Here is a 12315-nt window from a genome sequence, read left to right as displayed (position 1 = left end):
TCACCCTGGGTGACAGAGTAAGACCCTATGTCAAATAAAAGAAAGAACAAAAAAGAAAATGGACATTAGTGAAAAACATTGGTAAAATTCAAGTCAGGTTTGCAGTGCAGATAGTAGAATAATAGCAATGTTGATTTCATTGTTCTTGGTTGGTCTAATGTTGATTTTGATAATTACGATATGGTTGTGTAAGATGTTAACATTGGGAATACTTCGGTAGAGGCATATGGGTACTCTGCATACTTTTTTTTGAGACTTCGTCTCGCTCTTGTCCCCCAGGCTTCAGTGCAATGGCATGATCTCAGCTCGCTGCAACCTCTGCCTCCTGGATTTGAGTGATTCTCTTGCCTCAGCCTCCTGAGCAGCTGGGATTACAGGCACGCACCACCACACCTGGCTAATTTTTGTATTTTTAGGAGACACAGGGTTTCACCATGTTGGCCAGACTGGTCTTGAACCCCTGACCTCGTGATTCGCCCACCTCGGCCTCCCAAAGTGCTGGGATTACAGGCATGAGCCACTGCGCCTGGCCTCTGCATACTATTTTTAGAACTTCTCAGTAAGTCAAAATTAATTCAAAACTGAAATGTTTACTTTTTAATTTAAAGCTTTCTAAGTGAGGCTGGGCACGGTGGCTCTTGCCTGTAATCCCAACACTTTGGGAGGCTGAGGTGGGAGGATCACTTGAGGTCAGGAGTTCCAGACCAGTCTGGCCAATATGGAGAAACCCTGTCTCTACTATAAATACAAAAAATTAGCTGGGTGTGGTGGCGGACACCTGTAATTCCAGCTACTTGGGAGGCTGAAGCAGGAGAATCACTTGAATCCAGGAAACAGAGGTTGCAGTGAGCCAAGATCGTGCCACTGCACTCCCCTAGCTGGGGCAGCAGAGTGAGACTCTGTCTCAAAAAATAAAATAAAATAAAATAAAATAAAATAGCTTTCTAAGTGAAAGTTTCACCCAACACATCAATGTTATCTCAGAAAAGTAATTTATTGGGTTGGTCTACCAACAATGAACCACGCCAAAACCTGGGATAATGCAGAGAGTATTTCTAATTATCTGCCATAATAAACATCTGCCACAGCTGGGGTTTTTTGACTGCCATGGCAGCCCCTATTTGTTGAGCAGGTACTCAGTTGCAGGGACAAGTGCTAAACACTCAGTAAGATAAGCATCTCTCCAACTTCTGGAGGCAGGACCAGCGAGACAGGCTGCCCCCAACAATGAAATGCTCTCCCCCGGCCTCCAGAGCCTGCCTCGGTGGGGTGGTTTTGCATCTTCTGTTTGTCTTGTTCTACAAGACAGTGAGTGGGAAAGTTCCCCAGCTTTCTTGACAGTCCATCACAACCCCTCCTTCTTCATTCCTTCCATGGTGACTCACTTTTACAGACTTTTGCAATTAAATAAAGGCATTTCCCACCAACTTTAAGCCCAACAACTTTATCTTCAGTGTCTACCACTCATTTCTCATATCCCACAAGAGGAAAGATTCATGTGATATTGTTGCTATTTAAGACATTTGAGCTTGTCCACATTCAAGTTTTTGTCTTTGTTTTTCTGAGGTTTTCCCTGGGTTCTCCCACCTCCCCAGCTAGGAAAACAGCAGCTGGCAGCAGCTGCTGAGGCAGTCACAGCTCTGGCCTCCTGGTTGACTGCAACTCGGAAGCAGGTAGGTCTGTTCTCAGTTTCCAATAGCTGAAATGACAAGGCAGGACCCAGGCTGGGTCCCTGTGCAGCGCCTTGGCACCTGTTGCCTGATTCCCGAATCTCCGCCCAGTTAGGTTTCCTGCAAGCTTTTCCCCACTGCAGTCTTCATGTTGTGTCAATAAAAGTCTACATTTTCATTCCCCTCTCTCCATGCCAGACTATAAATTATCCACTGATGAGTTAACACCTCATTACTACGCCACATTTTGCAATGAGATGGGAAAAGTAGAAAAAGGTACTCTGACCCCAGTTGCCTCGAACCCTTGAACGAGAGGAGGAAGAGCCCCAGAGGATCACTGAGTCAAAAGGACGTGAGAGCTGGGACTTTCTCTAGTGTCCAGGGAGGTCTTGGGTAGAGCCAAACTGAGCCTGGAAGGGCCTGGCTGCTTCCTACCCACCCACCCCGGGAATTTTGACAGCTGAAGGGATGCCACCTGGGCATGGTTGAGTGTCTGTGGACAAGCCCCAGGGGCCCCTTCCCAAGGCCACCTTCCCACTACTGAGCTCGGCAGAAGGGGCAAAGGAGGAGGATAGGGCAGAGGGAGACAGCTCTGTCTCAGGTCCTTTCCGCTCTGTTCCCGTAGACAAGGGGCAGGGGCCTCACCCCAAGGCAGTCAGAGGAGGGGAAGCTTCTACATTTGAGTGCAGGAATGTGGGGGTGCTGACTCTGACCACAGGGCAGATATCGACAAGGACAAGCAAAATAGAATGTACTCTGATCCTAATGACGATGGAGGCACCGACCTTACTCACGTTCTTGCCTTGATATGAGGGACATTCTTACCTCCGTCACACTCCTGGGCAACCCAGAGCCACTTGGAAGGGAACTGAGGGCCTGTCCCAGAGCTAAAAGCACTTAAAAGGATCAGGAGCCAAGCAACAGTCCTTTTATTTTTTATTTTTTGCAATAGAGACGCATTCTCACTAAGTCACCAGGGCTGGCCTGAAACTCCTGGCCTTAAAGCAATCCTCTTGCCTCAGCCTCCCGAAGTGCTGGGATGACAGGCATAAGCCACCACACCCAGTTGACAATCCTTTTAACTCTGTGGAAAATACACCTTAGAAAACATAAAACGGAACCCCTTCCATTTCTACAAAACAGACCTCCCTCAGGCCTGGGGCCTCCGAAAAAGACCCATTTCCCCAGGAAGGGGATGGGGCAGGAGACTTGCTGGGTTTGAAGCTGAGAAGTGTACACAAATGGGCAAAGGGACCCTGGGAGTCTGTGCTGGCTTCAAGGACAGGGAGACTTGCACATCCAGGGAGACACTGAGGGCAGGTGCTGGAGAGGCAGAACTGTTTGAAAGGGAGGGTGGATTGGACTCCAGTGAAAGAGAAGGGCGAGGGCACCGACGCTGGGAATGGGTGAGTGAGGAGTAAACCTGGAAGGGTTCTCTTGGTATGAACGGCCAACAGCCCCTTCACGGAGCTAGACTCAAGAGTGGGCTTGACTCAGAAAGGAACGAGAGGCGGAAATATTTCGGGGAGAGCGCCCACAGAGATAACCCTGAGGACTGAGCGGGGAGGCCAAGGAAGGAGCCCAGGCAGAGGCTGTGGGGGCAGTGTGGGAGGCTCAGGCCCAGCACTTAGCAGCCAAAGGAAGCTTTCAGGCAGAAATTCCAGAACCTGGGCAACGGATGCCATATCCACAGCAGGAAGGAGAATTTCCAGGTGTGGAGATCAATGTGGTAAAGGCCTCAGGTCAGGGAAGACAGGAAAAAATGCTGGGGAGTCAAGCATGGGGGTGCGCGCCTGGAGTCCCAGCTACTCAGGAGACTGAGATGGGAGGGTCACTTGAGCTCAGGAGGTTGAGGCTGCAGTGAGCTAGGATTGCATCACTGCACTCCAGCCTGGGTGACAGAGACCCTATCTTTAAAAATTATAAATAGGCCAGACACGGTGGCTCACATCTGTAATCCCAGCACTTTGGCAAGCCAAGGCAGGTGGATCACTGGAGGCCAGGAGTTCGAGACCAGCCTGGCCAACATAGCGAAACCCCATCTCTACTAAAAATACCAAAAAAAAAAAAAAAATTAGCCAGGCATGGTGTGGTGGCGCACACCTGTGGTCCCAGCTACTTGGGAGGCTGAGGCACAAGGATCACTTAAACCCAGGAGGCGGACGTTGCAGTGAGCCTAGATGGCACCATTGCACACCAGCCTGGGCAATAAAGTGAGACTTTGTCTCAAAACAAAAAATTAAATTAAATTAAAAATACATTTAAAATGCTGGGGGCTCCCAGGTCAGAATAGTGGATGGTCAAAAATGTTTGTCTCTTTCCCTAAATAACAAAGGATATAATAAAGAAGCCCAAGGCAGCACTGGCAGTGAAGACAATACCACCAAGAGAAATAATTCATTTTGTGAAAGATGGGAAACATCCGGCATCGTATTAATGGCCAAACTGGAAAAGGAAACCGCAGCCCAGCACATGACGGGGAGAAGGCTGCGTGGGATGTGGGTTATAGGAAGGCTTCCCTGGAAAGGCTCCCAGCTTGGAGGAGGCAGAAGGGGTGACTAACGGGGGGGCTGGCTTCACCAGCTCTTCCTCCTAGAACTCATATGCACACGCACATGCGCACATGCGCACATGCAAACACACAGGTTAAGTGAGCATGAGCTCAGATGCTTACCTGCTAAGGAATGTTCCCTAAACTGCGGGGGAGGTACAGGGTTCAGGGTGAAGCAGCTGAGTAGAACACCGCGAAACAGACCCGAAGCAAAGGGAAGAAAGGCAGCTCAAACATTCGGGGTCAAGTCTACCTGCCCCCCACCTGCTCAGTGCCTGAAAGGAAGCCACAGTGACCCTCACCCAGCCTTCCAATGTAGGAAGTGGCCTTGTGGGTTAACAGTCCAGAAAAAGAAACACCTCCTAGGAACTTCTACAAATCAGTTCAGCCCTTCATTAAAGGACCAAGCATCACTTAGAATTTGTTCTTCTCCATAAGAATTAGAAGAATTAGGTGAACAACAACTCACCTAATCCCTGAGATAACTAAGAATTGTTAAAAAACAAAACAAAACAAAACAAAACAAAAAACACAACTCTAATTCATTTTCTTATAAACAGTCCTTACATCCATGAAGAACAGGCTCCTATGGAAAGAGAGGCAATCACAGAACAAACTGTTTAGGAAATTTTGTACAGAAAAAAAGATGACCAAAATAAAAAATTTCTAGAGGGCAGGTAGAATCATGACTTAAAACCAAATTGGCTTTGTAGTAGAGTGGAGTGATGGTTGCAGTAGAATTCTACAATCTACTAAGGCCAGACACGGTGGCTCTTGCCTGTGATCCCAGCACTTTGGGAGGCCAAGGCGGGCAGATGACTGGAGGTCAGGAATTCAAAACCAGCCTGGCCAACATGATGAAACTCCGTCTCTACTGAAAATACAAAAATTAGCCAGATGGGTGACACGTGCCTGTAATCTCAGCTACTTGCGAGGCTGAGCCAGGAGAAGCACTTGAACCCAGGAGGCAGAGTTTGCAGTGAGCTGGGATTGCACCACTGCACTCTAGCCTGGGCAACAGAGCGAGACTCCATCTCAAAAAAAAAATAAAATAAAAAATAAAATAGTTCAGGCCGGGTGTGATGACTCATGCCTGTAATCCCAGCACTTTGCTGAGGGCGAGGTGGGTGGAGAACCTGAAGTCAGGAGTTCAAGATCAGCCTGGTCAACATGGCAAAACTCCATCTCTATTAAAAATACAAAAACTAGCTGGGCGCAGTGATGGGCGCCTGTAGTCCCAGCTATTCGGGAGGCTGAGGCAGGAGAATTGCTTCATCCTGGGAGACAGAGGTTGCAGTGAGCTGAGATCGTGCCACTAATTGTGCCCACTCCAGCCTGGGCGACAGAGTGAGACTCCATCTCAAAAAAAAAAGGAGTTCAGCTCCTTCAAGCCTCAGAGAGGCGCATTCTGAGGCACGTATTCTGCACCGTCCTCCAGATTCCCTGTGGGGTTGAGCTCCAATCCCACGGTGGCAGTGGCTTCACACTCCTCATCTGCTGCCTTTCCAAGGGCCACTTCCTGCCGAACTTTGTACCTGCACTTCCCCCAAAAAAATCTACCCGCACTAGAATCCCTGTCTTAAAGTTTGTTTTCTGGAAAAACCCAAACCAAGGATAGGATGATGTTTATTTTGTACTTGAGATTTTTTTTTAAGAGGTGGTGGAAGTTGATGCCCAGTAGAAGAGCTAGGAAAGCCAACTTCAGGAAGGGCTGAGGTGATGAGCAGGAAGAGAGGATGTGAGTTGAAGACAGGCTGGGAAAGGGCGAGTCACAGGATGGTAGGCTTCGGATGGTAGGTTTCCAAGGCAGTGAGGTGAGCTCTTACTAGCACTTACAAGTTCTCCATGTGGCTTATTGCCTGAGGAGCATCAGAGGCCCACCCTTCAATCCCACGTGGGGCAGCTGTCGGGAAGCTGGAAACACCTTTGTTCAACTGCCAGGCCCTTGACTTAGAAATAAGCCCTTGGATTACAATCAAATTAAAACTACTCTCGCTGCTTCAGTGCAGTTAATATATCCCCTTTCACCATGAACAACAGCCAAGAAGAAAGCAACTGGCAAAGCTTAAAAGCCACCAGGGTGGCTTGGGATGAGAATTCATAAATACAGGTCAAAGGGACAGAAGCAGGAAATGTACCTGAACAGGACTCCATCTTTCAATTTAAGGGCTTAAAAAAATACATAAAGACAGGCTGGGCACGGTGGCTCACGCCTGTAATCCCAGTATTTTGGGAGGCCAAGGTGGGCGGATCATGAGGTCAGGAGATCAAGACCATCCTGGCTAACACGGTGAAACCCCATCTCTACTATTAGCTGGGAATGGTGGCGGGCGCCTGTAATCCCAGCTACTCAGGAGGCTGAGGCAGGAGAATGGCGTGAACCCAGGAGGCGGAGCTTGCAGTGAGCCAAGATTGCACCACTGCACTCCAGTCTGGCCGACAGAGCGAGACTCCGTCTCAAAAAAAAGGAAAAAAAAAAAATACATAAAGGCTCATGCTGTATTTCAATTATTCTATGATGTAATATTTAATTAAGATGTCACATTTTAGTATCTCTGTAATTGAGGCACAACTGATAAAAATCATATTGGCAGTGCTTTTAGTAGTATATAGAAAGTTGCACATTTATAACCAATATGGTAATTCATATCATGTGAGCAAACAAGCTTTTTTAGGGCTCTTTAAAGACAAAAGTCCTTCATCCTTGGCCTCTACCTTTCAAGATATGATATTAAGGGCAAAACTTTTTTTTTTAGTGTATTACTTTCAGACCTTCATGAGTCGCAATATTTCAATTTTTCATATTAATGCAAATGAAGTTCAGTTCAAGAAATCTTATTTGGCAAATGTTTCTAGCAATTGGATTTATGTTAAGGAAAATCTAACTTCATAGCCTCAATAGCCCAGCATGTAAAGTATGTATTTTCCTGTTCTAGGCAAGAAACAAGAATTTTCACTCCATCTTGCAAATCATGGGGAAGTTAAACTTTTGACCCAAGTGAAGGCTTCATCTCAGCTTCCCATCCTTTGCATTAGTAAAGTCACCCTTTTTGCATCTGAGAAAGTCAAGATGACCCAGGACATCAAATATTCCGCATCACCACCAGTCAGGAGTTGACGAATAGGAGATGGCCCACTTTGGGTGTCTTTAATTCTTGACTCAACTTCCAAGTGTAACAAAGCCACTCCCACAACTTCCTGTTCTTCTTTCCGGCCTCTCTTGACCATCTCAAGAAAGGAGATAGGTATAACCAGGATCAGGAATGGGAATGAGCCATTCTTGTCTCTTGCATCCTTTTCTTAAGACCTGCTTGGGTTCATGAATAGTCCAAACCCTGGCAATGCTCTTTCAGCCTTCTTGACCTTCAAACCCAAAATCAACATGACTTGGGAATAGCCAAGAAAAGGGCCCAAAATGCCAGTTTCCCTTGAGGCCTAAATTGTTAAGCAGTTCTCAAAGAAGAAGTTAGACTTATAGCAGTTCCACCCGTGAGATGGGGGATCAGGTGAGAACCCATATTGTGGGCACCAAGAGAGGCCTTCCTGGATTTAAGGGTCAGTGCCATAACGGAGCCCAAGCATGTGTAACGCTCTAAAACCTAATGTGCTCTGCTGAAAAGTCCATGAGGTCCATGTCACAGGGCAGCAATGACCAGGTGGTGGGCTGGGGCAGCCATTGCACAAGAACTTCTGCCAAATGAAAGGCCAGAGATCATCTCATCCAAATGTCATCAGCACCAAGAACTCATATTCAAATAACAGCACACACGTGGACTGAAGGCTCAGAAAAGGCCCCCCAGTGGCCTTCCACACCTCATTCAAAAACCTGCTCCATCTCTTCTTTCTCTACAAGAGACTTGAAACCTCAGGGAAGGGGAATCCCTAACAATAAAAAAGTTGAAATTCCTCTGAGAGGAGGAACCTATTACCTGAGAATGCGTGGTCAGGTTATATGGACAAATGCAAATGTGATCCAATTACCTGTGAATGTTCTCAGAGCTTCTTTACTTCTTTACTCTTCTCTAACCATAATGTGGCAATGTGGCCGTCTGGGAGGTGTGTGCTAGCAGCCACAGGAGTAGAAGGCAGATGCAGGCCCCAGGAAACCTTCAGGAAGACCAGGCTGAAAATAGTCTTCAATCTCAAATCAAGTACCTGTGTCCTCATACTTGCTCAGAAATGGCTTCCATATTCCAAACAGAAGACAGTTTGCTCTTATAACACTAACCCTTCTGTTTTTTGAGCTTCATCAATCGTCTACTCGTTTCCCACTGGACGTTAGTAGTGTCTTCTCAACATGGGTCTATGAAAGGAAATCGAGTAGTCAAGGCTGCCTCTGTATTTCATCTTTGTGGCTACAAACTCCAAAATAGAAATGGCTTAGGATAACACAATCTTTACAATGCCACACCACTCCCTAATTAAATTACTTATACTCACTGAAAAGGGAAGCATAAATAAATATTCTCACTTTTCTTTAAAGACTTTAAACGGGAAAGCACTTTGGGGATTTTAAATGCAAAGATGGATGACGCACTGAGAGACAGCGATAGTTCAACACCACTGTAATGGTTTTTGGGGGGAAACTGGCCTCTTTCAGGGAAAATGTTTTCAAATATGGGAAACAAAAGGATTATAGATTACACATTACACAAACAATTAAAAATACAGTGGCTTTATTTCCATTATTTATAGTCCCCAGTATCCCATCTGATAAAGAACCTTCAATTCTATAAACAAAAATATTTCAAGAAAGTATGATACACAATAGTACATATATAATAGTTTGGCAGAATTTTAAACTCTAGTAGTTCATACCCCCAAAAAAACAAGTTTTAAAATTCAAAAATAACAGTTTTATTTAACATATGTTATATCTTAACATTTAAAATATCATGCTCTAGTTAAATATTTCATCAACAACACTGTATACAAATAAAATATTACATAAAATATATTTAAGAAAATGTTTTGGTCTTTGATCTGAACAATAAATAAAAACAGGCACTTCTACATAGACAGGGAAGCAATTACTACTCAGAATAATAATCTTGTATAAGCAGCATGTGGAAATATGGCAATAATAAATTCTGGAGTTTTAAATTGACAAACCATCTATGCAAAAGTCTGCAACTTCAATCTTTTCACTCAAGTTCAAAAGTTACATATGCTTTCCTGGTCCACATTGAAAATTCACTAACACAATACGGTTGTTAGGGGCAATTCAATCTTCAGCTGGCCATTAAGGAATCATACTCATTTTCAAATACTAAAATTAGACTATGGTACCACCCAGCAAACCAAATATAAGAAAAATTAAACCCTCTTTCTCCTTATTATGACCATAAGATCACAACAAGATAAATTAGATGAGTGTCACACAATGATTCTTATTTTGCAAAATTAATTAACACACAAAAATACTGTTGGGGTAGCAGGAAATTTCCACAATTGAAAAACTGAATTCCACAATTGATAACTGAAAGTTCAGTTTTCTGGACAATTTAAAATTTACCCAAATCCCATAAAAATAAACATAATTCCATTTCACGAAAATCACCGGATCACGTTTAACAAAGTCTTTGTAGCCAATATGTTTATAAACACCTGAATTACGAATAAATCAGTCATTATTATGGGAAGTAGGAATATTATAGAAGAGGGCAAGCAAAATAACTTAAAATGGTCAAATTCCAGAAACATGATTTCAGATAAGAGGGTACAAGTTTTTCAAAAATGACCACTAGCTGGTAAGATCAGAACCAATCATCCTGCCATATTATCCGTAAAAAAATGACCATCTTCCGCTTTCCCTCTTCACGTGAGTACCACATTGAAGGGTTTAGAGGCCCTCAAATGGATCTCACTCGTAAAGGCAATTTTCATGGTTTAATATAGAAATTACTCTAATGTGAGAACACAACATGGAAACTATTCAAAATACACCTTTCTATGCAAAATTGAGTTTGTATCTATTTTAGCATTTTAAATGAGCACTCTGCAACTGAGACCAAATATCAATCATCTCTTGAGGTTTTCTACTATGTACTAACATCAGATCTACATAGGAGCAGATATTATTTTTGTTTTTCTCCTCGATATCAAATGTCCTGAAGCCTTTGTGTTTCTCTGGAACGAGGCCGAGTTTCTGAAGGCACATTCCAGTATAAACGTCATCGATGGGGTAGAGATGGACCTGGTCAGTGATATGGTACAGCCTCAGGGCCAGATGGCCGGAGTAGAGGAACCCCCCTCCCCCTGCATAGGGTGGGTAGAGGCCAGAGTAAACAACTTCAGGGATGTAGTACTTCAGCTTCTTATCCCGATGAGGTCCAGCATTGTGGATCACATCACCTATAAACAGATCTTTGGCTTTGCTCTTGGATAAACTATTCAAGTAATTCAGGATGTGATGGGTGTTCACAAAAACATCATCATCGCCCTTGAAAACAAACTCAGTGTCTGGGCAGGAAGTACTTACCCACCTGAGAAACAGCACTTCCTTCAGAGACAAGTTGAAGAAAGTGTCTCTGTAATTCCACATAAGAATGTCTTGGTGCTTGTCACTCTCAAATTTCAGCATATCTGAAAGGTCGGGGTGGTTGTCCTCTGGGGGTGTCTGGCCCAGCAGGAAGACTCGCACCACGGTTTGGTTCCCCGTGTTGCTTTCTTGGCCCCAGGATTCCCGAATTGCTTGCCTTCTGGCAAAATGTGGAGTGAGGGACTTAATCGCCAGCAACAAGAAGGGTTTCTTTGCACACTTATCCGGCTGATCTATAAGCAGTGAATAATTGCGGCATCTCAGATACAGCAGAAAGTCTTTAAATCTGTCCGGCAGGTTATTAAAACCTGTAACCACTGATGTGACCCTCAGGTCAGGTTCACAGTAGTTCAGATGGCTTATATTGGAGAGCCTGCCCGCCTCCCCCGTCTGGTTGGCTAGCATGCTCAGGATGGGGTTGTACTGCCGGTTCAGCTTCTCTTGCTCTCGGTTCCAGTATGCCTCAGGAGGGGTAGATATCTTCCAGAACTTCTCTTTGGGTATTATTACTTCCCCTTTTCCATCTTTTTCTTGGCTACTGCTTTTGGAGACTTCCATAATCAAATAAATGAAGACATTTGCCATCATTAGGATACCCAACAACTTTATTCTTCGACGTCCAACACTCATTTCTCATATCTGGAACAAAGGGGTGGAGTATTGCATCAATTAACTATCAATATGCATTTGCACATACAATTTATTTTACTTGTCTCCCCAGGAATAGTAGTTTATAGCAAAGACTCTACACTTGCACTGCCTAGGTTCAAATCTTGGCCCTTCCTTTCCAGCTTTGTGACCATGGGCAAGTGGGATAGTCCATGTTTCTGCTTCTCCATATATAAAATGGGAATCAAGTCCACTTCAAAGGATGGTTGTGAGGAGTATATGTTGTTATATGGAAAGCTTTTAACATAGTACCTGGGCTCACAGCAAGCACTATGAAAGTGATTGCTGTAGACATGCTGAAGCTAGAGATACCTGTTACTACACAACCTCAGGAGAGTTCAACTTCCTTGCTTACAAAGGCACATACAGTGCTTGGCAAACTGATTTGCCTAAGTCATAACAAATACATTTTACAGTTTAGTATACACATACACACACAAAACTATTTACATGTATGATGCACTGTGTGCAGTTCCGTGTCATTCACTCTCAAGTTCTATTTTATTTGAAAAACTTCAAGTTTTTAAAATGTAGAAACAGGGACTGGTTACGTTGCTCAGGTTAGGCTCAAACTCCTGACCTCAGGTGATCCTCCCACTTCAGCCTCCCAAAGTGCTGGGATTATAGGCGTGTCTGACCTTCTCTCTCTTTTTTTAATGCTAGTCCCAACCCTGAGTTATTTTCCAACCTACCATTTTACAGATGAGGAAACCCAAGCAGAGAGATTAAGACACTTGCCCAGGGTTGCAGGGCTAGGAAGCAGGAGACACGGAACCACAGAGCATCTCAGAGAGAGAAAATGAAAGCGGATGCAGGACAGCTTTATCCCAATAGCCAAAAACTGGCAACAGCCCAAGTATCATCAACAGAACCAATGCAAACTG

General features: G+C 44.5%; 1 protein-coding gene across 8 annotated transcripts in view; it reads right to left on the bottom strand.

Moving 5' to 3' along the window:
• The window catches only part of LOC105465119 (UDP-GlcNAc:betaGal beta-1,3-N-acetylglucosaminyltransferase 2), a 325143-nt gene that overhangs the window by 281362 nt on the left and 31466 nt on the right, over window positions 1-12315 (bottom strand). For 5 of the 8 annotated variants that reach the window (XM_011713368.3, XM_011713367.3, XM_071076780.1 and 2 more), the window contains one exon: window positions 8881-11401. The exons of the other annotated variants lie outside the window; for them this stretch is intronic. In XM_011713368.3, the coding sequence (XP_011711670.2) occupies window positions 10199-11392 (1194 nt within the window). In that variant the 5' untranslated portion in view covers window positions 11393-11401 and the 3' untranslated portion in view covers window positions 8881-10198. Of the gene's footprint in view, window positions 1-8880; window positions 11402-12315 lie in introns of those variants that run through there. 8 annotated transcript variants of the gene reach the window in all.

This window comes from Macaca nemestrina, chromosome 13 (genome assembly GCF_043159975.1).
Source record: "Macaca nemestrina isolate mMacNem1 chromosome 13, mMacNem.hap1, whole genome shotgun sequence".
NCBI classification, from domain to species: Eukaryota; Metazoa; Chordata; class Mammalia; order Primates; family Cercopithecidae; genus Macaca; species Macaca nemestrina.
This window is presented reverse-complemented; position numbering and strand designations above follow the sequence as displayed.